Here is a 19,358-nt window from a genome sequence, read left to right as displayed (position 1 = left end):
CCCCTCCTCCTTTTAAATTTGGTTGTCTCCTATTTATCCTTCAGTTTTCAGCTCCAGTGCAGTTCCTCAGTGGCGTCTTTGGAGATTCCCTAGACTTAGGATCTAGGCTGTAGATTCCTACAGTGGCTCAGTCATAATGCTCTCACGTCTGAATTTCTTTCTCCGTGTTCATCATCCCTGTGAGACTTTTAGTTCCTTCGGGTGCACTCTCATTCACTGCCTTACCCCTAAGAGCTTCAGGAAATCTCAGGGCTCAGTAAATCTTTTTTTTTTTTACACAATAAATGTGACTGTTTTAGGAAAAGTGAGCTCTTATTAAAGATGGTCTTCTAAGCTTGTATTCTTATACCTTTATACAAGAGAAAAAATTCAGCGAAAGATAGGAAGGTAGGTGGATGAATGGAAAAAAGGGGGGAGAGAGAGGTATTCTAGCACAGTGCTTATTGTTCAGATTCTAGAGCCAGATTAACTGGGTTCAGATCCCAGGTCTGCTACTTCCAGTGATATAACCTTGGCCAAGTCACTTCTCTATACCTCAGCTCCCTACCTATAAAATAGTAATAATAATGATATCTACCTTAAAATTTTCCTGAGGCGTAAGTGAAAACATATAGCATATATGTGAAAGTGAAAGTCACTCAGTCATATCCAGTTCTTTGTGACCCATGGTCTATACAGTCCATGGAATTCTCCAGGCCAGAATACTGAAGTAGATAGCCGTTCCCTTCTCCAGGGGATCTTCCCAACCCAGGGATTGAACCCAGGTCTCCTGCATTGCAGGTGGATTCTTTACCAGCTGAGCCACCAGGGAAGCATATATGTACAATATAGTAATTATCATTATAAAATAGCAGTCCTAGTCATCATTGTTCTCTATTTCTTTTTCTTTTCATTCTTATATTTTACATTCAGAAAAAGGGTTTGGGTTTTTTCCCCTACCTCTAGACTTGCTATCCCTGGTGGAGCTAGAAGACAGTAGACTTTTTAAAATTTAGCCTCATTTTGTGTTTTAGGCTAGCTAGATAGCATTTTATGAACACATTTAAACACATTAACAAAGAAAATAATTTGAGGAATTGGCATTAAAAACTATCATTAAAACTTACTTTTAAAGACATGGAGCTTGCTGTATCATGAAGAATTTACTTTAGCATTTTGAGAGAGTCCAAATAAAGTTAATTTCATTATTTAAGAAGCACAGTTTGAAATAAAGTTTTGTATAGACTATTAAATACTCTGTCAGTTGAGTATTCTAAAATTTCATGTATTCGATGATGGAGAGCGTGAAATAAACAATAAAAAATACAAAATTAAGCTGATTCACACATTCTATGTGCTTGATCCTGGGATTAAATCTGTAAAACCATGGCTTTGCCCCTAAGATAGTAGACAAACTTCTGTGTTTAATAACCATATAAGATATTTTAAAATAACTTTTGTGCTATAGAAGGTGTTTTATTATGAAATGTATAGATACTGATTGCCTAGAGAAGATTACAGTTTCACAAACAAGTGGACTGCAGTTTGGCTTATTTTGTCTTAGAAAATGCCTGACTTTAACCAAGGAGCCAGTTTGGAATTAAGCTTATATGTATCTTTTTCATTGATTTCATAGAGCTTAGGAGGTAGAGGAAGCAGTGAAATGCTTTGCTCTTGAGTCTGGGTCTAATGGGAAATGACTAGTGAGTACCATCATTTGTGTTGAGCTAGTTAGATTGAACTGTTTGGAGAATTTCACCAGGCTATCTTACAGTCATCATAGTTAAGAAGAAGAGTGGGACATGGTTATGCCTGTACTTTGCCTCTGAGGAAAACAGATTTTTTTTTTTTTTTTTTAAGTTTATGGCATCTATAGGTGTGATTCTAAGACTAGAAATTTCTAAAAGATAAGTTATGTGATGAAATTCTTATAGGTACAAAGAATGTTCTGAGCAGCTCAAGATTTTTAAAAGATGTATATGATTAATAATTGGATGGAACACATAATCACATTTGTAGAGTGCTAAGTAGACCAAGAAACATTGAAGAATTTCCTGAATTGCCAAAGCTCAAAAGGAGTTTAGATACTTTGGAGAGCTCAAAGAGCTTTTAAGTTTGTGTTTGGAGCAAGAGCGATGAGAAGGAACAGGTAGGCTTTCTGTGAGAAGAGGTTATTGGTAGTTCTTTATAGGCAGAAATCAGTTCTATGTCATTCTACTTTGTGTCTGTAATCTTGAACTAGAAGAATTACTTTTCCAACAGTAAAAGATAAACAACTTCAAGTGAGGAAAACTAAATTTTAAAAAGATGAAGGGATCATGAGCGTATCATTCACTTTACATGAAACTAAATTTTCAAGACATAGTTGAGTTGCCCTCCCAGGAGTTAAAGGGACTCTCAGATGTGATCTCAGGGTAATTGTCAGTATTCTTTATGAAACCATGAATGTGGGAAGTACCAAGAGACTGAGGCAAGACAAATGTTCCAGTTTCCAAAAAGGCGTAGATTGTGAAAATGCAAGTCCACTTTCCTGACTTTAAGCTCTGACAACATTTGAAGAGATTGTAAACAATACAATTAATAAAATATTGGAAGCGTTTAGAAAAGAATGGGATGATGTCCATGAATCAACTCAAATGTATAAGAAAAAGGCATGCCAAATTGACCTCATTTTTTTCTTCTTTTCAATTGTATAATTACTACTGGATTAGACAATAGTAAAGACTTCTCATATCTTGACTTTGGCAAGTGATTGACAAAGTCTCCTAGACAATCTTTATGGAAAAGACAGTAAGATGTTGGCAGTTGAATTGGTTTACAGCTGCTTGCATGGCCCATGCCAGCATGCAGCAGTGTTTACCTAAATAATAACCAGTGACTCTCTACACTGATTCCTTAAAGAGTGAAGAAAGTGAAAGTGAAAGTCACTCAGTTGTGTCTGGACTGTTTGTGAGCCCGTGGACTGATACAGTCCATGGAATTCTCCAGGCCAAAATACTGGAGTGGGTAGCCTTTCCCTTCTCCAGGTGATCTTCCCAACCCAGGGAACAAACCCAGATCTCCTGCATTGTGGGCATATTCTTAACTAGCTGAGCCACAAGGGAAGAAGCCCAAGAATACTGGAGTGAGTAGCCTATCCCTTCTCCAGCAGATCTTCCCAACCCAGGAATTGAACTGGGGTCTCCTGCATTGCAGGCAGATTCTTTACCAACTGAACTATCAGGGAAGCCCCCTTAAAGAGTAATGGTAATGAATATTAATTGGCATAGATTCAGAAAGTATGAATTTGAGTCATGAGTTCTTTTGATTATGGATTTATTCATGTGATTGAGAGTTGAGTTATAGACTTTTCCTCTCCTAAGCTGTATTTTTAAGATTTATAGATCTGTTTTTAAGTTTCATATAAATCAATTTGACTTATAAGTCACTTAAAAGTCAAAGAATAGTCTTAGCGCTTTGAAGCAAAGGCTGAGTAAAAATGCAATTATGAACAGTCTTTTTTTCTCATTTGTTTAACGGCTGCATTAATCCCAAATAGATGTTTTTCATACTCTTGAAATGTCAAGTTTCTGTGAAACTTTCTTAAAAGGCAGAAGTTCATATATAATTCAGTAATATAGATAATCTCTCCATTGTCTCTCTGAGCTAATGTTTCTGTTGGCCTTCTGGTAATTCCATAGCCACCTGCCTATTTAGGATATTTGTACTTTAAAAAAACAAAACAAAACAAATTTCCTGGAACTACATCAAAGAGGGAAGCGTAATATTCCATCCCCTTAACGAAAGTTTTTTTGGTTTCTTGAAATAAGGACATTCATGATGACTGCTATATCCAATATATTTTATTATTATTATTAATTTTAAAGAATGCCAATCTATATAATTTGTTAATCTTTTATCATTGACATTTTGTGATGTTTGTAATATTTTTTCCCAACATCAGAGAAATGTGATGACATCTTTGAATACTTTTCATACTTTAAATAAAATATCCCATTTATGAAATTGTACTTCACCCTTTTCTTTGCAGCTGTTCATCTCAGTGTTGCATCCAGAGTCCCCGTAGAAGTTGAGGGTGAAGATTAGGAAGCAGTTTCTACTCTGATAAATCTAGGTGTCATTCCTTAACTCTTTCTGCTTTACCGATTCTCTCAGTCTTAAGATCTTGTGGGCCCTTGAAACAGGAATTGAATTCATTTCCCCTGTTGAGAGCCCCTCATGCTGTAATTTGTGATCCATGATTTTTATTATGGCTTTGTCTTTAATTACATCTAATTCAATGGCTGTTGTTTTTATAGATTGGTAGATTAAAACTCAATGTGAGTTTTTAGCATTTTATAGTTATCTCTCTGAGTCATGCCATATTTTATAGTAAAGCTTCAAAAACTTTTTTAAACCTTGAATTTAAAAAGTGTTTACTCAGATTGTGTTTTTTAATAAAACAGGCATTATCCTTTATCTAGATTATATCTATTTTTGAAAATATGTTGGATAGCAGGTTTTGAAGTCTATATAATTTATTTTAGGTTGAAAAAACTGATTCGTTCTCTGTCTAGTCAAAACCCTAGCCGAACCTCCACAAACATCACTAAACACTTTCAAGCACTTATGTAACAATCCACCAAGGCTTTTGTATAGTTATTATTACAATGCGATCAAAACACTTTTTACCTAGTTTTCAAAATATTTAATAAACTTGTAATTGGGTATGGTTTTGTTCAATAAGCAATGTGACTGTACAGTACTGATTATGAATTGGGTTTTTCTTCTACCCAACAATGAATAAGTACTGTAATAAAAAAAATGAAATAGTATGAATCCATCTAAATTGGACTTTGGTTGGTGGGGCCACTAAATGTCCTGACAAAAGCAGCCTCAGCCCACAGATTGTTCAGTGTTATCCTTGTAAATATCCTTCAGGTTTTCTTCTTTGATCACAAGGTTTCCCTCTTCCTCAGTGTCTATTTTTGACAATGCAAAACAGGGACTTCTTGGTTTGTGTTTATTAGTTTAGAACATGAATGTTATCTCCAAACTTTAGAAGCACTCTGATTTCCTGCTTATTTTAGTACTCTCTCATACAGGTTATGCTTATTTATTTATGTGAGAAAAGAGAGGATTCGAAATGCTATGTTATGAAATAACAGTTGAAAGAATGAACCAATCTGTAGTAACCTTTTAAATTATTTAATTTGGCCGTAACTATATTGTTTGAAGTAAAACGTATATTTTAATCAACCAGTCATTTCTTATTCAGTAACATAATCTGTTTTGTTTTAGCATTGCTCTTTTTGAGTTACTGAAATCTTATCTAATGAAAGTGTTTGTATTGCTTGGATAATCATTTTAAGTTCAACCATTATTACAAATTCACTGCTACCAGATTTCTGCAGCTCCCTATTTTTCTGTTTATATTTTTTTGATACCCCTAATATTCCTCTTTTTAATCTCCCGTTTTCGCCACAAATAAGGAAGAAACCTTTCATTCTTACTCATTTACGTGGCATCTAGGAGTCAAACAGATGGACAGAGAATGCCTGTTCCATCTAGTGATAGGCAGAAGGTTCTGAATAGGACCCATTTGGCCTATTAGAGATGAGAAAAATGGACTTGTGGGCAGAACATAGTTTGAGAGGGGGAAGGGTGGGTGAGTTTGGGTCCGAGATGGTCAGAGCTGGAACATGTAGGGCTTGCTAGGCCCTGTTTAGAAGTCTGAATTATATTCTAAGGGTAGCAAGAAGTCATTAGGTGGTTCTAAACAGAGTATCGATTATCTGACTTATGTTTTAAAATCTCATTCTGGCTTCTTTGGGAATGGTGGAAGCAGGAAGGAACCAAAAATGGGTGCAGGGGAATGAATTAGAAGGCTTTTGCAGAATTCCAGGTGAGAAATCATGGTGGATTAGTTTAGGGTGGTAGCAATGGAAATAGAAGTAGGCAGTTATGCGATATGTGTTGAAGGGAGAACTGACAAAAATTGCTAATTGCATTGAGGGATAGAGGTAAAAAGAAGAAATTGAGGCTGACTTCTAGGTTTGGGGCTTGTTCTGTTGGGTGGTTGTTCTTGTTCAGTGGACTGCAGCACGCCAGGCTTCCCTGTCCCTCACCATCTCCCAGCGTTTGCCCTAGTTCATGTCCATTGAATCAGTGATGCCATCCAGCCATCTCATCCTCTGTCGCCCTCCCCTCCTCCTTTTTTTTTTTTCCTCCTCCTGCCTTCAATCTTTCCCAGCGTCACAGTCTTTTCCAGTTAATCAGCTGTTTGCTTGAGGTGGCCAAGGTATTGGAGCTTCAGTTTCAGCAGCATTGTGGTAATTTTCTAAGACAGAGGACATGATTTTCTAAGATTAGAGGAGAGAAATGTAATGGAACAGGATAGAATTAAGAGTTCTGTTTTGGTCATCTGAAATTTATTTATCTGCAATATAGATGAAGGAGTTTGATGCATTTGGAGTCTGGTGGAGTCAGGTCAGGAATAGAGACGTGATAAGAATTTGAAACTTACCTGTTTATCGATTGTACTTAAAGTCATGGGATTGAATGAAATAACTTTGGATATTTGTCGTACTCTCTGACCCATACCTCCTCCCTCTCTTGCCATGTAAAATTGTACCCACATTGTATATTACAGGTGTGTATTTTAATTATAGTACCTATAATAGTTTGGTATAGTTATGTTATTTTGAATAAAATACTGATTTCTTTTATCCTATTTATGGCTAAATGGTTTAAGGGTAATCATTAACTAGCATTGATATTTAACTGGAAACCTAACAATTATTTATTTTGTCTTATTTTTTTGTTGTTGTAGGCAAAGTCATTAATAAAGATTTGCGACATTATCTGAGTCTTCAGTTTCAGAAAGGATCAATTGACCATAAACTGCAGCAAGTGATCAGAGATAATCTCTACTTGAGAACCATTCCATGTAAGTATAAGATAGAATCAAAGAAATGTGGCCAAGATATCTTTATTTAATCAAATATCTAGAAATAATTCTCTCGAGAATCTCATATGAAACTGTGAAGATTAAGCTGGGGCACTGGAATGAAACAAAAATTGGATAAAGAGAAAATTTTTCAGAGGACTTTCAAGGGTTTGGTTTTTAAAAATAGAAGAACTAGCAGATTCTATATTGTGACTTTTAAAAAAATTCATTAGACTTTAAGAATTTAATGATATAAATATACATGTTGCTAACTAGATTTTTTCCCTATAAATCAATTTCTAAAACCTATACAGTTAAGACTTTTTGCTCTCCATGCTTGTATGCTGAGAACAAACATTTTATATTAATTATTAGGATATTACTGATTTTAAAATCTGCCCTTTCCCCAAAGGAAAACAGGAGGAAGCGTGCAGTGCCTGCCGCCTTTGAATTTTCACCTAGATGTTGGTGTATTGATTCCAGTTTTAATAGTTTTCATAGGAGCTGATTGTTGTTGTAATTGTGTTTTTGGCTTTTTTTTTTTTTAAGCACATAATAAATCATAAACTTGGTTTAATTACTGTAGGTCTGGGGAAGAAGAAAAGCAGTAAATAAAAGGGCCTATAAGGACATCTGATTTGTTTTACCTCTCAGTATATTTGTAACTCCTTGTGGATACTAGCTTTTACACCATCTCTGGAATTCTTTGTATCTTTATCTTGTTATTTAATCTTACACAATGTCCAGTTCATCACCAAGCCTTCCTAATTATGCTTCTGAAATACCTATCTCTCTGCACTATCATAGACCCTCCCTCTTTCTTACTTAGACTTTAAACAACAACAACAAAAATTTGTCATTATGTAGTTGCAAAGAACTAAGTAAAACTGACTTAAAAATCTTGATTCTAGCATTTTACTAGTTGGTTCACTTGGGCAGAGTATTTAAATTTCCTAAGGTTTCAGAATCTCTATGTATAAAATATGAAATCATAAGGCTCGCTTCATATAGCTACTAGAATTAAAGCGAGAGTATAATTGTAAACCACTTGATCTGAAGTAGGTACTCAGCAGTGTTTGTCCCCTTGCCCCATTCTAACTGTATCCCCTGCCTCCCATGTCCCCTCAGTCTAGTCCATCTTTAAAGTATACATCTGATTTTTTTTGTTTTTTAAGCTTTAATTTCAAACTTTAATCATTTTTCTGGTTAAAGTTAACAACACTATTATGAGGTTTATAAGATATACAGAAATATATAAAATGAAATTATCTGCAGACACAAGTAACAGAGAAACAAACTGAAAGGGCACATCTGATTCTTGCATATCTGTAGTTTATCCTTCAGAGGGTCCTATTGACTACATGTTAGTCTAGAGATGTTAAAAAGTCTAGACTTTTTAACATGGTATAAAACTTTTTGTTTTAAAATATGACCCCTTATCTATGCTATCCTCCTATAAATCTACCTTATCAGATTTCAGAATTGCAAGTCCTGCCTTTTTTGCATTTGCCTGATAAATCTTTTTATTCTTTTATCTTTCTGAATCTCACTCTGCTTCCCTGGTGGCTCAGATGGTAAAGAATCTGCCAAAAAGAATAAATCTTCCTATTCTTTCATCTTTCTGAATCTGTGTTTTATAAATAGTGTTGAACTTTGTACCCAGTGTGAAACTTTATATTTATTGACTTGATCAATGCCTTTCATCTCAGCTTTGTCATGTTTTTGTATTTTGTAGCCAGTGTGAAACTTTATATTTATTGATGTGATGCCTTTAGCCCCAGTTTTGTCATGTTTTTCCGTTTTACCTGTACGCATGGGTGCGCGCTATGTCACTTTAGTTGTGTCCGACTCTTTGTGACCCCATGGAGTGTAGACTGCCAGGCTCCTCTGTCCATGGGATTCTCCAGGCATGAATACTGGAGTGGGTTACCATGCCGTCTTCTAGGGGAGCTTCCTGATCCAGGGGTCTCTTGCTTGGCAGGCAGGTTCTTTACTACTAGCATCACCTCGGGATCCCCATTTTACCTATATACAAGTCGTATACAAAAAAGCCTTTCACTGTGTAATCTATTTTATTTGATCTCTCTTTTTAGGAAGTTATATCTTTATTCTAATGGCTACCTTTATATAGTACTCTGTTCCTCTTCCCTTTTATTTGGTCCTACTATGAGTAATACTAAAATTATATAGTCATTTCTTCTTCATCCTTCCTTCTCCCTCTCCCATCATCTGACCTGAGGGAATCTTTTATTCCCACAAATATAAGGTAATCAGCAAGTTTACTCTCCTTTGCATATTCTTTCTGCATCCTCCCTGTTTTTTGATCCTGGATCTATATCTATATTGGTAATGCAAGCAACCATTATGTACTGCACTCTCCCCTTTATAATCATTTATTCTCCATTCTATGCTTGCTGCTGCTGCTGCTAAGTCACTTCAGTCGTGCCCGACTCTGTGCGACCCCATAGATACATATTTAACCAAACTACCAACCCTATGTTGCCGTTTCTTCAATAATTCTGGTTGTCTGAAGCTTGTTCTCTGCCAGATTTCCATGAAGGGTTCACAGAATCATTATATCAATTGTCTATGATCTTTATACTTTGAAAGTTTGTGTGGATGGATATGAGATTTTTGGCTCATAACTTCTAGCCCTGTCTTAATTCTCTAATTGTCTTTTGGCATAAAGCATTGCTCTTAAATAAAAAATATCTGAACACAATCTGAGCTTTATTCCCTTATAAGTAACTGGGTATTTTGCCCACATGGAATTTCTCAGGGCAGCGTTTTTAGTTTCGTAGTTCTAGAGCCTCCTCTTTCCTTGTTAAAGCAAGTTAATAAAAATATGTACTTGTACTTTCTGCTGCCCTCTGCCACTTTTACTTGAATCTTCTTTTTAACTTACATTTATTGTCCTAGTTTTGCAGTTTCTCCCCAGCGTGAGGTTTTGCCCTAGAAAGGAGCTCTAGTTTATTTGTTTTAATTCATAAGTTCCAAACGGCTATAGTCATTTCAGATCCTAATAGGAACTTCTGACTTACAAACTGAACTGTATAAAACCCTTCCAAGAACCTAGAAGCCCTTATGCATCAGTAGCAGTTAGCAAATTGAATGGTCACATCTGGTCTTTAAATGTGATTCTTTACTGAAAGATACCAGATCTTTCTGGAGAAAATTCTGATTCCTAGCCTAGAGTAAGGAAAGTGCAAGGTGAGGTTGGAGTGTCCAGTTGTACTGGAAAGTATGTTTAAAAAATTTGGGGAACATATCAGAGGAACATTTAGGAGAAAAGCCACCTAGTAGGGGTGCCCACTGACAAAACCTGAGACAATTTAAACAATGAAATTAATGAGAGAGACTTCTACTGTTGTCAGACATTCCACAGAGCACAACTGTGATCCCTAAGAGAACAGGATGGAGATTGCACACAAAAGAATCCTGTAATTTCATCAGCTTTCTGCCTGGAGGCACTTTTGAGGCTGTAACACGTGGAGGAAGAGCCTAGGATGAGTTTCGCAGACTCTGAGTTGACGGTACAGAAATATGTGTTCAAGAATTCTGAAATGTTAGAAATTTGCAGAGCTCAGTATCGGAGAGGAAGAGATATGAAGAAAGCTGAGGCAAACTGGATAGGTGCCTTCTTGGATTTATTGCTGAATACTAAGCTGAGAACGTGACTTCACAGAGCAGGCAAAGAGCTCTCTGTGAGCTGTAAGGTTAACAACTCCCAGAGTTTACACAGGGCCAAGAGTAGTTTGAGTTCTAACCAGCCTGAGTGGAGAGACCCCAAAAGGGTCATGGCTTACTAGTAGTGTTAAAGAGCCCATAAATTTAGACCCACTTTAACAAAGTTTAATTTAAAAAGTCCCAAAAGGATCAAGTGAATATGCATGTAACTTATCTAGTTAGCAAAAATAAAGGAAGAGAGGGAGGAAAAGGGGGGAAAATAAGAACTCTTTGAAGGAAGACAAAAAAATCTAGACACTGAAAAGCATCATATTCATAATGTCTAGTGTCTAATAAAAAATTACTAGGCATAAAAACAAAAAAAATGTGACTCATAATTAAAAGTGAGCTGATTAAAGAAAAAAAAAGCACAGAAATGACACAGTTAATGACCATACCAAACATTTTAAAGTTATCTCATAAATATGCTCAAGGATTTAAAGGACAAAATGAACAGAATGAAGAGAAAACAAGATACATATTTTAAAAAGGAACTATATGGAACTTCAAAAACTTACTGGATGAGTTTAACATATTAGATTAGAAACTGCAACTGAAAAGATTGCTGAACTGGAAGACCTAATATAAATTAATCAAACAGAAACATGGAGAGGAAACAGAATACAAAAGTGAACTTTTAAAAAGCAATCAGTCAGTCAGAGAGAGAGGGACAGTTCTACTTTTGCCACAAAGCACTTCCTCATACTGGGTTTACCCTCTTATTGTAAATAATTGGGCAAGATATCTATAACATCTGTTTTCAGACCTTGGATTACAGACAGAACATGACTGTGATTTCTTCATATTGACCTATGGCACACTATCAAGCCAAAGTGCGGGAAGCAGAACAAATATTTGAAAAATAGTGGCTGAAATGTTTCCAGGTTCAATGAAAACTATAAACCAGTAGATCTAAGAGTATCAACAAACCTCAAGCAGTAGAAACATTAAAAAAAAAAAATCAATGTACATCGTAATCTAATTGCTGAAAACCAGTAATAAAGAGAAAATGTGAAAGGCAGACAGAAAAAGAGATCATACAAGGAATATAAATTAACTATAGACTTACCAACAGAAACAGTACAAGCTGGAAGCCAATCAAATGTTATCCTCAAAATGCTGGAAGGAAAAAGATGCCAACCTAGATTTGTATACAGTAAAAATATTCTTAAAAATAAAAAGAAATAAAATTTTGAGACAAAAATAAAGGATGAGGGAATTTTTCTCCAGTAGATTTGTACTATAAAAAATAGTAAAGAAAATTCTTCAGATGGAATGGAAATGATATGAGAATGAGAACTAAAAGGAAAATAGAAAACTTCATAATTACATTCAAGATGTCAATACCAGCTTTAGAGAAAGTAAGCAAAAAATCAACAAGATTATAACATGAATAACACTTTCAGCCAACTTGACCTAACTGTTACTTGTTAGAGCATGCCATCTAACAACACAGGAATATACATTCTTTAGTGCACATGGGCAGAGAAGGCAATGGCACCCCACTCCAGTACTCTTGCCTGGAAAATCCCATGGACGGAGGAGCCTGGTAGGCTGCAGTCCATGGGGTCGCTGAGGGTTGGACACGACTGAGCGACTTCACTTTCACTTTTCACTTTCATGCATTGGAGAAGGAAATGGCGACCCACTCCAGTGTTCCTGCCTGGAGAATCCCAGGGACGGCAGAGCCTGGTGGGCTGTCGTCTCTGGGGTCGCACAGAGTTGGACACGACTAAAGAGACTTAGCAGCAGCAGTGCACATAGGACATATACAAATATAGATCATATTCTGGACCATGAAACAAGATTCCGTATATATAAGAGGATTTCAATCATGTAAATATGTTCTCTGATCCTAATGGAATTAGAAATCATTTACAGAAAGATATATAGAAAATCTCCAAATATTTGGAAATTAAGTTGCTACACTTCTGACTTGTAAGTTAAAGAATAAGCCACAAGAAAAATTAAAAGTATCACACATTTCACTATAGTATATCAATTTGTGGGGTATTGCTAGAGCAGTATTTAGAGGGAAATTTATAGTAATGAATACTTACTTTAGAAAATAATAAAGATCTCTATCGATCTAAATTTCTAGCTTAAGAGCAAAGTAAACCCAAATTAAGTAGCAGAAAGGAAATAATAAAAAGCAGAAATCAATAAACTAGAAAATAGAGAAACAATAGAGAGAAATCTGTGAAATTCAGAGCTGCTTCTGGAAGATTAATAGAAGTGATAAACATTAATGGGAATGAGAGATAGTATCACTGAAAATCCTACAGAGGTTAAGTGGATAATAAGGAATTTTCTAAACTGCTTATGCCAGTAAACTCAACAACTCATATGAAATGTATAAACCCCTTGGAAGACAAAAACTACCAATGCTCACTTAGGAAGAAATAGAAGAACTGAACAGCCTTGTATCTATTAAAGAAATTAAATTTGTAGTTTTTAATTTTCCCGTAGAGAAAACTTCAGGCCCAGATGGTACTAGTAAATTGTTCCAAATATTTAAAGAAGAAATAATGCCAATTCTATACAGCTTCTTCTGAAAATTAGAACATTTCCCAATCTCACTCCGTGATCTGAGCATTATCCTGATTCTAAAGCCAGATGAAAACATTAAGAGTATTAGACCAAAATTTTTCATGAACATAGGCTCAAAATCTTTTATTTTAGCAAATCAGTACATAGCAATATAGAAAAAGGATAACACATTTTGACCAAGTGAGATTTGTCCCAGGAATGCAAGGTTGGTATAACATGTGAAGATTAATATAGTAACCAACTAGAAAAGCCATATGATCTTCTCCATAGGTGCTGAAAAAACATTTGACAAAAATTCAACTTGAGTTCATGATGTAATCTCTCAGAAAACTAGTCTGCCAGTTTATTACTCACAGCCTCTTGACTTCAAATCTACTCTTTTTGCCTACTTATGATATTGTCACATTTTCTCCTTACCATCTGGCAGAATGTTGAGGTTTGTCAGTAGAAGGTGTAGGAAGGATACTGGAGAAAAAAAGAGTCTTCTTTTCCTGGCTTCAGTGTGCCTTTTTCTTTTTGCTTCTGCCTGCAAAAAGATGCTCAGTTTCAGCAGCGCTCTAGCAGTCAGCTACCCAAGGGCAAGTTCAGTGGTACACATGGGTGGGGTAGGGAGGGGAGTGAGGGGTAGGAGTGGGGGGAGTCCCAGCAGTGAGTTCTAGAACAGGCTCACATAGGTGGCTTCATAAATTCCACCAGTGTGCCAGCTGAGTTCTTCACAGTTTCCTGATGAGTTCTGTGGGGAACCCAGCAGGCTTCCCAGATTTCAGCAAAATCTCTTGCAAATGTTTTTCCAGTGGGTTTCCAGCAAACACAGCCAGTTTCCCAGCTGATTTTCTAGTAAGTCCAAAACACCCCGCTACATGTCTCTTCCACTCAAAGCAGTTTGCTGGTGAATTTTATTGGTACTCCAGCAGACCCTGCTCACTGATAGTGAACCAGCTCTGTCCCAAGGCCGCCCAGCAAACTTTTCTACCATCCAGCGGGCTGCTATGCACCTTCTCCAAAAAGGTCTGAATCTCAGACTTTGAGAGCATCTCTTTCTTCCAAGTTTTTTCCTTACTTGAGTATTCTTGTTCAACTCTAGGATGATACTCTTTAGAATTCTCTTTTATTTTGCCTTAGTTAATTCTTTATAAATATTTAATAATTCTTTACATAAGGTTGTCCTTGTTCAAGTTACCATATAGTTTCTTCCTCCTGCTTGGACCCTGGCTGTTAAAGGATTGGTACTGGTAGCAGTCCCAGGAGACAGATGCTCCAAGAAGGGATTTTAAGATTGCTTTTGGATGTGTACTTGGGCTTGAGCACAGAGCCAAATTCCTTCCAGCGGGAAGTAGGTTGCTGATAATTTGTGATAAGTGATATCGTCATTTAATCTTAGTATAACCTGTGGCTGATTGTGACGAAGTACCAGTTGAGCCAAATACCTTGCGAACCCTAATGACTGCTACACTTGACCATTAGAGCAGTAATAATGGCTCTGAACACTGAGGTGTGGGATGGTTTCTCCTGAGTGCACCAAGTGCTTAAAGAGAGAAAATGACAGCATAAAATCAAATGGTTTAATATTATTAAAAATTAATATAACAAGATTTTGATAACATTTTTAAATGGTCTCAGCCTGATACAGGCATTTGCTAACAAAGTCTTAAAAGAATGAACACTAACACAAAATAAATGCCAAATAAAAATCATCTAAAAGTTTGAAAGATAATACTTCACGTATTTAATATTTGAATTTTGCACTCCTGAAATGAAAATTTGAAGCACGTAAAGTATCAGTTGCATTATCTTATCACCTTGATCTTTGGTAACAAATATTCAGACATAGGAAAAAATACTTCATTTTGCACTGATCATTCATATAAGCTTGTTTCCTTTTTTAATGCTGAAAGTACTTGTTTTCTTGCCCTGATTGTTTGTGCTATTGAAGTCTATGTTGCTTTTACTTCAGATTGTAGACTAGTTTCTGATTTCAGGCTGAAGTGTTCTACAACAGCATTCACTTCTTGCACTTCTCTTATTTACAAAGCTCTGCAACTTGTAGCAAATATCAAATGGAGGAAAATATCAGAGAACATTGTTGAATAGTGTTCAGGTAACATTCAGATGCCCTGACCAGTGTTAAAAACATTACACAGAATCATGTTGAAGCTGCCAACTTAGGGTCTTATCTGGCCTTCAGTATTATATTTGTAAGAACAACCCACTGTTATCATCAGAGCCCTGACCACGCACTTCCAGCATGGGAACAGCTGCAGGTAAGGCTGATGGATAGATTGTGACTGCTGCTCTCCCCTATGCTTTTGTCCTAGTCTCTGGAAATGTCAGCGTTAACATTTCATTCTGCTTTCAGTGTTTCCTGCTCTTGCTTTCAATGGATATCAATAGATTCTTTCAAACCAGTAGCATCTCTATGTTAAATTATTAAGCTTTAATTCTCACAGTAGAACTATATATTTTTTCCTCTTCATTTTCCCTTTCAGCTCATTTTTCTTGGGATTTAGAAAAAGTAAATCTGTCAGGAAGCTCCAGAAAGGAATTCCTGCATGGAAACAATAATGTAAAACAGCTATAGCTCTTATATATTGTTTGTGGGAATGCAAAGTAGTATGTCTACTTTGGACTTTTTCTTATAAAGTTAAGCATACACTTATCATGACCCAGCAACTCTACTCTTAGGCATTAACCCAACATAAATTTAAATATAAATCTACCCAAAGACTTGTAAATGTACAACAGTTTTTTATATAGTATCTAAAATCTGGAAACAGTCTGAATGTCCACCAGCGGTGAATGCAAAATCAAATTTTGGCGTATCTATACAGTGGAATTGGAATACCCCTCAGTAATAAAAGGATATTGAACAAAAAACTGGATGACTCTCAAAAGCATCATGCAAAGTGAAAGAAGCCAGACACAAACCACTACTGAAATCAAATTAATGTGTGATTTCATTTATGTGAGCGCCTATTAAAGGAGAACTATAGTGTCAACAGGCCAGTGGCTGCCATAGGGTGGGAGACTGCAGAAGGGCACAAGGAGACTTTTGGGGGTGACGGTTCCTCAAATTCATAGGACTCTATCATGAGAATTAGTGAACTGCATTATGGGCAAATTATACCATTAGAATTAGTCAATTTTATTATAGATAAGTTATGTAAAGTGACCAAATCAGCTCCCATAATTCTATTCCTTCATACTATCAACAATTAAAAAATGAAAATTTGTAGAAAAATACCATGTATAGCATAAAAATAGCATAAAAACCGTTGAAATACCTACTTCATCTCTGACTATAAAGGGTAAAGATCTCTATAAGGTAAAATTAATGGACATTAATCTAAATATTTTGACAGAGATTTATTGTTCATGGAGTAAAGGCTCAATATGGTAAAGATTTCAGTTCTCCTCAAATTGATTAATAGATTCAATCTAATTCAATAAAAATTTCAGCATTTTTAGCCTGATTCTAGAATTTATATAGAAAAGCTATGAATAGAAAGAAAATAAGAACTTTTCCTGCTATATCTCAAGATTTATCACAGCACTATAATAATTACAACACTGATAAAGGTGTAGGAAGGGCCAGGAGGTAAATGGGATGTAGACAGTCAGTCTCATATGGGCATTTCTGTATAGGATTCCTGTGACAGGAGTGCCATGGCCGATTAGAGGAGAAAATACTGATTTTTTTCAATAAATCTTATTGAATAAGCATTTGGGGAAAAAAAGGAAATTGGGCTACTACTTCCCATCAAACCAAAAAAAAAAAAAGCTTTAGTACATTAAAGGTACTAGGTGTGAAAGGCAAAGCTGTAATGCTTTTTTAAAAAGAATGTAGAATACCTCCATGGCCTTGGAAAGGATTTCTAAAGCAGAACACAAAACCATTAGCTCTAAAGGAAAGAATTGATAAATTTGACTACATTAAAATGAAAAACTTCTATCATCAAAGGACTGTTTATTTAAAAAAAAAAAAAGGTGAAAGGAAATCACAGTGAGAGAAGATTCTGTTTTGCAACGTTTCAATAATGCAGGTAAGTAGGTAGGAGAAAGATGTCAACTGAACTGAGAAGTACCATTGGTTCCTATTGCATTTTCTCTAGCCAATCTTGTGTATCATCAAGTAGCAGCAAGTAAACACAGAATATACAAACACAGCTGAGTGTTGCTTTTGTTTCACTGTGTATGATGCCTGTTCACCTCAGTTTGGCCTCTTTTCTCAATTTGAACTTGTACTTTATCTTAAAGTTATTGATTTTACCTTTTGCCTTGTCTTTATTATTCAGTGTCCTCAACCCTCTGTACCTTTCTGTCAAGCTACCTTTTCATAGAAAATTTTAAAAACAAAGTATTTTATTTACTTTAGTATTTTTTATTAGGAACATAAAATCTACTAAATTGTATTAATATTTTTCATTGGGATTGTTATTGGCTTTACCAGTGCTCTGTTTACTGAGTTGCAGTAGAGTTTAAGAGATCAACTCTATCCTGTTTTCTCTGTAAGCTTTTCTTATTTTTGGTGTCTGATTTTGCAGAAAGCACTATTTGAAGAAAGCATATTTCAAAGCATATTTCTGTAGCAGAAACACCCCATTTGCAACCACATATATCTGGCAAAAGACTGCAGTGCTGAGACACAATTATTTCACATTTTAGCCTCTCTACAATTGGAATGCATCTTGCAATATGTGAAATATTTCAATTATAATTGCCAGGGTTTTTTTTCTTTTTTAGGGTAAAATAATGGTATATTTTAGAAGCTGTTGATTGCTTAGATTTGATGAAGTAATGTAGTATCTAGAGTGTAAAGAGCTACAATTGTAAAAAGACAGGCAGCCCAACAGAGAAGCGGCAGACTTGAGCAGCCACTTTACAACAGAAGAAATCTCTGTGGCTAGTAAATATATGAAAAAGAATGTTTACTCTTTTAAAGTAGTTGCACATTAAATACAACGTGAGATACCTTTATATACTTAACATGTTGGCAGAAGTTTAAAAACATGGTAAGTATTGATGTGGACACAAAAGGATGCATGTGGTATGATTCCAATCCCATCAAGTTGCAAAGCAGGCAAAACTAAGATATGTTGGTCAGACATGCATTACTTAGTTGCTAAAAACATTTTTTTTAAAAGAAATCATTATCACAAATGTAAAGATGATGGTCACGTTGTGGGCGGAGGGAGGGGGAGATTTGTAGCCATACGAGGGGGCTTTTGGCATTGTAGTGGTGTTCTATTTTTTCATCTGGATGAGTTTGCTTTGTTATTGCTTATTACTACTAAACTTTATTTAAACTTATAAATGGCTGTGAAAAGAGAAGCAAAAAGCAAAGGAGGAAAGGAAAGATATAAGCATCTGAATGCAGAGTTCCAAAGAACAGCAAGGAGAGATAAAAAAGCCTTCCTCAGCGATCAATGCAAAGAAATAGAGGAAAACACCAGAATGGGAAAGATTAGCGATCTCTTCAAGAAAATTAGAGATACCAAGGGAACATTTCATGCAAAGATGGGCTCGATAAAGGACAGAAATGGTAGGGACCTAACAGAAGCAGAAGATATTAAGAAGAGGTGGCAAGAATACACAGAAGAACTGTACGAAAAGAGATGTTCACAACCAAGATAATCATGATGGTGTGATCACTCACCTAGAGCCAGACGTCCTGGAATGTGAAATCAAGTGGGCCTTAGAAAGCATCACCACGAACAAAGCTAGTGGAGGTGATGGAATTCCAGTTGAGCTCTTTCAAATCCTGAAAGATGATGCTGTGAAAGTGCTGCACTCAATATACCAGCAAATTGGAAAACCCAGCAGTGGCCACAGGACTGGAAAAGGTCAGTTTTCACTCCAATCCCAAAGAAAGGCAATGCCAAAGAATGCTCAAACTACCGCACAGTTGCACTCATCTCACATGCTTGTAAAGTCATGCTCAAAATTCTCCAAGCCAGGCTTCAATAGTACGTGATCTTTAAGCTGGTTTTAGAAAAGGCAGAGGAACCAGAGACCAAATTGCCAACATCCTCTGGATCATGGAAAAAGCAAGAGAGTTCCAGAAAAGCATCTATTTCTGCTTTATTGACTATGCCAAAGCCTTTGACTATGTGGATCACAATAAACTGTGGAAAATTCTGAAAGAGATGGGAATACCAGACCACCTGACCTGCCTGTC

At 36.0% G+C, this 19,358-nt stretch overlaps 1 protein-coding gene across 2 annotated transcripts in view; it reads left to right on the top strand.

The window, feature by feature from the left end:
- The window catches only part of MAGI3 (membrane associated guanylate kinase, WW and PDZ domain containing 3), a 262,085-nt gene that overhangs the window by 140,541 nt on the left and 102,186 nt on the right, over nt 1-19,358 (top strand). For both annotated transcript variants that reach the window (XM_010830786.1, XM_010830785.1), the window contains exon 2: nt 6,791-6,907. In XM_010830786.1, the coding sequence (XP_010829088.1) occupies nt 6,791-6,907 (117 nt within the window). The remainder of the gene's footprint in view (nt 1-6,790; nt 6,908-19,358) is intronic.

This window comes from Bison bison, unplaced genomic scaffold (genome assembly GCF_000754665.1).
Source record: "Bison bison bison isolate TAMUID 2011002044 unplaced genomic scaffold, Bison_UMD1.0 scf7180017864519, whole genome shotgun sequence".
NCBI classification, from domain to species: domain Eukaryota; kingdom Metazoa; phylum Chordata; class Mammalia; order Artiodactyla; family Bovidae; genus Bison; species Bison bison.
Note: the sequence above shows the minus strand (reverse complement) of the source record. Positions and strands in the feature narration are given on the sequence as shown.